This window comes from Triticum dicoccoides, chromosome 3B (genome assembly GCF_002162155.2).
Source record: "Triticum dicoccoides isolate Atlit2015 ecotype Zavitan chromosome 3B, WEW_v2.0, whole genome shotgun sequence".
Lineage (NCBI taxonomy): Eukaryota > Viridiplantae > Streptophyta > Magnoliopsida > Poales > Poaceae > Triticum > Triticum dicoccoides.
Window position 1 is genome coordinate 13,807,366 of NC_041385.1, and position 8,947 is coordinate 13,816,312.

An 8,947-nucleotide genomic window follows, 5' to 3' on the forward strand; every position below is an offset into this window, starting at 1 on the left:
TGGCACCAACTATAAAGTGGACATATAGACTAGAAGGGAGGTAATACGATCGCTTGTGTGAAGGTGCGGCCCGCGTGGTGGTAGCGGGTGCCCGGGCACCCCCGACCTCTGGCCACTCCCACTCTCCCACTTGGCAATGCTTTCACCCAGAGTGCTACCTTGCGTGGCTATTGCCGGGTACCCGCACCTTCCTTCCTTCCTTCCGGCCCTATATATTGTGCCCGGCCGCTTGGCAAAGCAGAGCCGATTCATCGTTCAGTCGACCCAGTGGCCTCCTGCTCGCGGCTCTCGCCTATCCTTACCTACCCAACCAGAGCTGCATCATCCATCCCCATAGTCAACTACACATTCCCCGCTTCCACCTTGGCACAGTAGAACCGATTCGTCAATCCGTCCATCCACCGGCAGCACAGCTCCTCGCCCTCCTGCTCGCATATCCCCCCCAAATCCTACTAGATCCACATAGCACAAGAGCTTGGAGAGATCCCGAATCCAATCCCCAACGGTTCGATGGCAAGCACCCCTGAGATCTACTCCCTCCCTGAGAGTCAGACTCAAGATCTTTCGAGATGTACCGACCAGATGTTGATATCCATTCTCAGAGAGCAAGATATCAATGCCTTGAGTGGTGAAGTCGACCAAATGGACTCCTGGTGCCTCTTGCGCCAGAATGTTTGCTCGCAGGTCGTGGAAGCCCTCAAGACAGTTCTCGGGACTTGGTTGCCGAAAAAGATGGTCTCCATCCGTAACACCTCCCAAGGTAATTCCCCCAACTCCCCTAAATTCGTTGGGACGAAGACGACGATGGAGTTCAAACACACGGATGGCAGCAAGGCGGTTGTTGGCATGACACGGTACAACCTACTTACGACTAGGGAAGATGGCGATGGATTGAATCTGGATGTAAGGAGCATGTTTATATTCCAATTTAATGTTTGTTTTGCAATTAGACATGTTTAACTTCTCCTTCTCTTCTTCTTTTTAACTGCATATAATATAGGAGGATCTGGCTTTATGTCACGTCTTCCCGCTGGAAGGAAAAGCCAAGGGCACCCGGAACCGGAATGGCAAAAGTAAATGACCGTCTTAATTATCATCTTTCTTGTGTAAACACTAGATTACTGTAACAAAACAACATCATGCCAATTTTACAGGATCACGATCAGGGCATGAAGTGGATCCACACGAACCCATTACCCATGCCGGCGTGGAAGAATTGGACCAAATGATGTCCGATTCCAAAAAGTATCCAGTTCTAGACGTGGGGATGGGTAAGTTGTGCTTGGTGCAGAGAAACGACAGGCTCTTACTTAGATTCATCATTTTCTTCCTTGCAGAGCTGTTACAAGCACATAATTGCTGACATTGCTTCCTTCTTTCATCATCAGATGTTCAGGATCTGCTCTTCGCTGATCAACCGTCAAAACATTGGCAAAGCTTCACCAAGATACACACCAAAAATCCCAAACTTATGTACGCGGCGTGCAACCACTGCGACACGATGTTGAAGTTAACAGGTGGTACCAAATGTGGCACCGGCTCCCTCAAGCATCATAGTGACTCCTGCCGATGCAAACCCAAGCAGGAGTCGCTGCCCGACAACTCTTCATCGATGCCTATTCAGTCCATTGCATTGCAGGCCATCACGGGATAATTAGAGCTAGTGTAGTTCAGATCAGAGGTAGTTTAGCTGAGGTTAGAGGTAGTGTAGTTAAGACTGAGCTGCCTCAAAGAGGATTGATTGCTCGTCAGGTGGTGTAAATCCTTGTATTCTTTTGTGTTTCAATGAGGACAGTGAATACAAAAGCGGGGGTGTGGTTGTTTAGGATTTAGGAACGCTTAATTCGTTGTTCTCCCTGTTCGAAAAGAACACCACTTCTGAAAGCACAACGGGTCCGGGTCGGGTTTATGTATGTCGGAAACAAAATTCAGAGCAACAGTATGCTCCCTTTTTGATGCTCAAGGGCATTGTATCACTTAAACAAAAAGGTTTACTGCCTTGCTGAATACACAAATATAGAAAGGCTGATCCAGACGTAATCTGGCTGAACAATAGAGCAGTGTTTAGCAAATATTGGCTCCTCTACGGACATGATTAAAATGAAAGCAGGACGGGCAGAACTGAAAGCTCTGTTTTTCTCTCTGGTCTTCCACGGCTCGATAAGGTTCATGCAATCAGTCTCCAGACGCACATCGGCACATGTGAACATCAATGTGCCATAGGTTCGACGAGGTAACCATCCCGGCAAGCCAAGGCTTCAGCTACCAGAGGGTTTGGCAGAGAGTCATAGCAGAGGCTCTTTAGCTATCAGAGGGAGGGCCCCGTGCTCAACGCGTGTTAGATACATCCATATCTAGACAAATTTAAGACAAGTAATTTGCGATGGAGTGAGTACCATTTAAAAAAATTCATTTTTAAGTGTTTCAAAAAATTTTGGATTTTCACATCATGCCTAAATTTCAAATTAAAATTCAAAATACACATTAAGAAACAAAAAAGATAAATCCAGCATGAATAGTGTCACAAAGAGAACAAAAGTCAAAATGCCACTATTCACATCCGGATTTGTCTTTTTTGTTTCACAATGTGAATTTCGAACTTGGACCTGAAATTTGTAGGGGTTGTTGGAACATTCCGTGTGAACATTCACATTTCTTTCAGCTTTTTCTTAAACATTCACATTTCTTTCAGCCATGGCAAACCACCTTCTTCCAGTCCTGATCGCCATACTTGTCACCACGCACATCGCCTTCGCCGGACGTGCTTTGCCGCCGGCCCATTTCTGGAGCCTCCGCCCTTCGCAGCACGCGTCGAACCACCACCACTGTTGGCACCCTACCATGAGAGCCCGCACCCGGCTCCCGCCTCCCTGGCACATCCAGCTTTCGCCGACGAGCCCCCAACTGCAGCCACAACCATCCTCGGGCCTCCCCTACAGGCCTCAGCAGCAGCCTACGTCACAAATAACGGGCTCGTTTGTGGCGTGATCGGATTCCTCGCGGCATGCTTTCTCTATTCTCTGCTGATTGTCATCATAAAGCGCTCACTGAACGCGCGGGCCCCCGTGCCGCCGGCGACTGATCCACAGCCGCAAGACCCCGTGCTGAACGTTGCTGGCTGGTGCCTAGGCTGCTTCTTTATACTTCCATTATGTGCTAGATGTTTTCAATCGATTGGTGGCAGTGCAAGTTGTTGTTGGATATATAGTATTCCCTCCGTCCGGAAATACTTGTCATCAAAATGAATAAAAGAAAATGTATCTAGATGTATTTTAGTTCTAGATACATCCCTTTTTATTCATTTTAATGACAAGTATTTTCGCACAGAGGGAGTACTATGTACTGTAGCAGTGGTACACTACCTGTCCTTTTATATTCAGCTTATATTTGTAGTAGCGCTTTTTAGTCATTGAGCTTAAATACCTTGGAGATATTTGCAACGGTGGTTGCTGTTGAATAAATGTGAGCTGCACTAGCAATACTATGCATACTCATGTATCTGGTTCTTCGGGCGAAAGCCTAGACCCATCTCGGTTGGGCAACGACGTCGCCCCCGCGGCGTTTCCCCCTTTGGTGCGTTGCTTTGAAGACCGATGATCCTTTTCCGCGCTTCCCTTGGGCTGGACGCACACGGTATCACGTTGGCAGGTGACCAACCGGTGATGCGAGGTGGGTGTGGCGTTGTGATGTGTGCGGCAACGACGATGGTGGCGAGCAAAGTCGGGTCGCGGCTTGTCCTTCCGATGTCGAAGGTCCGGTGCGCCAATGGGTGTGCCTATGTTGATTTCTGGCTGTGATAGAGAAGTTGGAGCTGCGGGCGGCAGGGCCACTGCGGCAACGATGACTCCATGAGGGCGGTTTTCAGTGGACGGTGCTCTTCGGATATTGCGTTGGACTAGGTCGATGCGAGGCTTGCAACTTTCTCCTGTGAAATTCGTCGGCAAAATCGGAGTTGTCATGTCATCGACGATTTGGTCGACTGTTTGGCGTTTGTGGCCAGGTCGTCTGCGAGTGCCCTGTGTGGGGTTTGTAATCTTGGTTTTCGCCCGGTTTTCCTCTAATTAACTGGGCAATTCTCTTCTTTTTAATCAATGGAAATGGCAAATCTTTTGCCTCGTTTCAAAATAATAATAATATTCATGTTGTATTAGTCGTGTGTTTACGGTGCGTGCTTTAGCTTGGTTGTGTCGACATCCTGGCTCCATCACTGCTCATAAACATATTCACAAACCCTGACCAAATCCTGAATTTGTCAGCTCCTAGCTAGTCATTAGAATATACAAAAGTCGTTCTTGACGGCGTCCGGTACTGCTTCCTGTCTCGGCCCGGTGCGAGCGGGTGCCCGGGCTCCCCATTGCAAAGCAAAGCTCTCTAGACCCCTTTTTTATTCAGATGGGAGGCCAAACGAAGGTAGCTCTCTAGACCCTTTTTATAAACTGAGAGCCCTCTTGACTCTGGACTCAGGAGAAATTTGGCCGTCACGCTCACAGTACGCCGGGTACCCGCTCCTACACACCGAATCCTTTGTTCGCTACCGAAGACGAGCTGCAGCCGCCCGATGGAGATCAAACCGTGCAGCGACGACCACCAGCTTAGTGCGTCTCCACGTCGATGAGTGTCCGAAACCTGCTGCACGTTTCGTTTCACGGTAGAGAATAAAAACAAAGTTTTCACAAAAAAAATGCAAGAAGCTTAATTACTCGAGGTTAAACTTGGGCATTCTCCGGGTCGGGTTTTGGAAAGCTCAACCTCAAAATCCAAGCCTGAGCCCACTGAACACGACGGGGCCGCCGGCGACTGATCCACAGCCGCAAGAACGTTGCTTGGTGGTGCCTAGGCTGTTTCGTGCAGTAACGTTGTCGTTGGATTGTATGTACTCTACTGTAGCACTGGTACACAACCAGCCCTTTTGTATATTCAGCTTGTATTTGTAGTATCGCGTTTTAATCATTGTGCTTAATACATCGGAGATATTTGTAACGGTGGTTGTTGTTGGATTCATTAATTTGTAGTATTGCACTAGCAATACCGATCTTGTTTTTCGAAACTGCTCTATGAACGACAAAACATGGACGATGTATGGACGACAACAAATCCAACGGCCGTTGCACTGCTGTGGGCATGCACATGTGTGCGGCCAGATTATCACTGTCGTTCATGAGTCGTCTGATTTTGTCGTCCGTATAGCAATGTTCCTTGTTTTTTCTTTACCGTGTGTACCTTTTCTTGTTGTAATTAGTTTATGATGATGGAAATTATATGAAGCTCATAACCATGTTCACAAACACTAACCAAATTCTTAATTTAGCAAATTTTAACAAGCTTCCTCTTACCCTTATTTTTAGTGATGAATTCTATTCTTAATTAATAAAACAGACAAAACTTGTTCTCAAGAGCTGCTAATCATTAGTACCGGCCACCCGGTACTGCTCTCTGTCTCTGTCCCTGGTCAAACTAGGCTCTTTTGGATAGAAGGCCAAACAAAGGTCAGCTCGTTGGAGATAGGTTGCACGCCCAATCGGAATTTGGTCGTCACAATACGCCGGGTACCCGCAACCGCACACCTTGCTCTGTTTTTCGCTACCCAAGACGAGCGGCCGGGTGCCCGCAAACCGTATATCTTGCTCTGTTTTTCGCTACCCAAGACGAGCGGCATGTTTCTTTTTAGGCATCTTCAATGTTGACTCTTAAACTGTCAGTATACATCCGGACCGTGCGGTTTCTATGTACTTTGTCACAATACGGCCCTGTATTAATCAGCTAAGCAGTCTGGACGTAATTTTTTCCCTAAACAGGAAACAAATTAGGGGGGTTTTGCTAGCGTCTGGACCCTGCAACACCCACGTCTGACTGCTCTGACCCATAAAAACCCCCTGCCTCGCTCGCCCTTGCTTTCCGTCTGAAACGGTCGGTGCTGCTCCAGAGTGTCAGTGTCGCATTCATGTCCGGTCAGACTGGACGCGTCTTCTCACTAGCAGGTAGTAAGAGGTGTACATTTGTACTGCACTAGCAATACTGATCTTGTATTAGCCGTCTTTCTCTATTTGTTAATGATGAATCGGTGTGCGGAATTATCCTAGGCAATTGTTAACAAGATCGATAATCATTATTGCAATTTTATATGAGGGAGAGACATAACCTAACATACTTTTCTACTTGGATCATTTGCACTATGATTAGAACTCTAGTAAGCATCCGCAACTACTAAAGATCATTAAGATAAAACCCAACAATAACACTAAAATATCAAGTCCCCTTTATCCCATACGTAACAACCCCCATAATCGGGTTTAAACTTCTGTCACTCTAGCAACCCACTATATGCGAGTCATGAACGTATTGCAACACCCTATAGCGGGAATTCTTCACGTGTGCGCGGCACGGAACACACCATAGGATAGCACCAAAATAATACGTACAACTCAAACCAATCTAGATCATCAATCAACCCAAAAGACAAGAAAAATCTACTCAAAATATCATAGGATGACAACACATCATTGGATCATAATATGTGGCATAAAACACCATGTTCAAGTAGGGAATTACATGGGGTGCGGTAGAGTGGACCGCTTAAAAGAGATGAGGAAGGTGACGAAGATGGTGATGTTGATGAAGACGATCACCGCGGCGATGGCTCCCCCGACGGCACTCTGGTGCCACCGAGAGAGGGGGGGGAGAGAGTCTCCCCCTTGTGCTTCCTTCTCCAAGGCCTCCCCTCTAGATGGGGAGAGGTTCTCCCTCTGGTCCTTGGCTTCCATGATGATGATGGCGCCCTCCAGGTTCCTCCTTCCTGGCCTCTGGTGATGATGGCCCCCTCCGGGAGGGTGCCAGAGAGGGCCTAGATTGATTTTTCGTGGTTGCAGAGGCTTGCGGCCATGGAACTTCCGATCTAGGGTTCTTTTCAGAGGTTTGGGTATTTATAAGGATTTTTGGCGTCGGTCTCACGTCAAGAGGGTGCCCGAGGGGCCCACAAGCCGTAGGGGCGCGCCCTGACGGCTTGTGGCCACCTCGGTTACTTCCTGACCCAGTTTCGATGCCTCGGGGTTCTCTTTTGGTCCATAAAAAATCATCGTAAATTTTCAGCCCTTCCCGAGAACTTTTATTTCTGCACAAAAAACGACACCACGGTAGTTCTGCTGAAAACAATGTTAGTCCGGGTTAGTTCTAATGAGATCATAGCAAAACCATATAAAATTGTTGTAAACATGGCATGAATACTTCATAAATTATAGATACATTGGAGACGTACCAGCATTCCCAAGCTTAATTCCTGCTCGTCCTCGAGTAGGTAAATGATAAAAAAAATATGAAGTGTGAATGCTAGCAAGTGCACAAGTTTGATCAATGATAATTTCAATCACTTTTTCTAGCATCATTATATATCATAACAGTGGCTCATATTATAAAGCTTTCCATAAACAAATAACAAGCTATTCAGATGTTAAAGCATAGACCATAAACTTTTTTAAAAACTTACAAACTATGTTCTCAGTCATCAAACAATTGCAATTCAACTTATTTTCAGGAAGGGTCTATGTAAGAGCTTTGATTTAGCAAATCCCATATAATCAACTATCATATAGTCTTCCATGATTGCTACCACTCAAAGCATATTTTTAGAACAAATAGCCACCATTGAACACAGAGAAAGATAGGGGCTTAATGTTTAGCCTCCTAACTTATTTATCATATAGATAATTGTCAACAATAATAATTCATGATCAAATATATTTGAATGACCATATATGCTTATATCTTTCCCCATCACATGATGCTTGCCAACTAAAGAGTAGGTTCATGAATACTATATGCAAAGAAGCTTAATTACTCACAACCAAGGTTCAAGAAACCAAATGAAATCATGTGTGCATATTTTGGTGGGGGTAAAATATATTCTCATTCAGTTATATATTTCGGCTTTGATTCAGTTATATATTTTGGCTTTGATTCAATTTAAGCACCAAAGTGAGCTATCTCATCGTAGATTCTCCCTAACCTGAGTTGACCGCCTCGGAACCTGGAGCCACGTGGCTAACCCCTCCAATGCAGAACGCTAAATCCCCTTATGCTCCTTCCCATGCCCACGCCTCCTCTTCCATTGATGCGCCCCTTTTCGCTCCTCCAACAGCTTCCTCCACCACCAAATCTCTCACCGATGAGCCACATGGAGGGTCCAAGTCACCATGGAGCTCAGGCTAGGAGGTTGCGTCCAGTGGTGATGGTGGCGGGACCTGCTCCCTCTTCCCGGCGGCGCCTGCCCTAGTGATAGTTTTGCCGGCACACACTGTCGATGTGTCTTCACCGAAGATGCAACAGGAGATGGAGCGTGTGGTGCAGCAGAGATTCCTCGACCGTTAGCATGGCCATAGATCTGCATCTACATCATCCGCTACTCGCCTACTCCACCTACAAGGAACGAGCAAGGTTTACCAGCGGCAATGCATGCATGGATCTGGACCTCATCTTCTATGCTATACAGGACGCTGAATTGCTATACAGGACGCTGAATCACCGGATCTGGTGCAACTATGGCATCATGAGCGTTCTATGAGTAGATGTGCAGGTTACATCTAGAACACATGAGATTGTGTGGGTATTACCAAGGTCCTCTTGGTGTTTGCAGTAGTTCTTTCTCTCAAGTGTTGAGGTTCAAACACCTCTACAACCGTAGTAGCAAATCTGATCATGGTGACTCCGCATGTGCTCTCAGGCATCTGGAGGTACTTGTCCCATGAATCTACAATTATGCCATATGCAAGCATCCGCAATGCAGCCGTGTACTTCTAGCAAACAGAGAATTCGATCCTTCATAGACATCCTATTTCAATATGAAGTAGTCATCTTAGAACCGGACACCATTGTAGCGATCGAAGACATTTTTTGGCATCCAAAAGCGCCGACAAAAATTGTCCAAGAATAGTATGGGCAAACTAATAGTCCATCA

At 46.4% G+C, this 8,947-nt stretch overlaps 1 protein-coding gene across 1 annotated transcript; it reads left to right on the top strand.

Moving 5' to 3' along the window:
* Positions 1-256: 256 nt before the first annotated feature.
* On the top strand, positions 257-1,828 carry LOC119274399. Its single transcript, XM_037555093.1, has 4 exons — positions 257-903; positions 1,001-1,073; positions 1,155-1,271; positions 1,389-1,828. The coding sequence occupies exons 1-4, from the start codon at positions 511-513 to the stop codon at positions 1,652-1,654; spliced, it is 849 nt and encodes a 282-aa protein (XP_037410990.1). The 5' UTR covers positions 257-510; the 3' UTR covers positions 1,655-1,828.
* The last annotated feature ends 7,119 nt before the right edge of the window (positions 1,829-8,947 follow it).

Coding starts and splice junctions, on each gene's coding strand:
- LOC119274399 (XM_037555093.1), top strand. CDS start 511: ATGGCAAGCACCCCTGAGATCTACTCCCTCCCTGAGAGTCAGACTCAA. Junction 904..1,000: donor GCGATGGATTGAATCTGGAT/GTAAGGAGCATG, acceptor CATATAATATAG/GAGGATCTGGCTTTATGTCA. Junction 1,272..1,388: donor AGTTCTAGACGTGGGGATGG/GTAAGTTGTGCT, acceptor TTTCATCATCAG/ATGTTCAGGATCTGCTCTTC.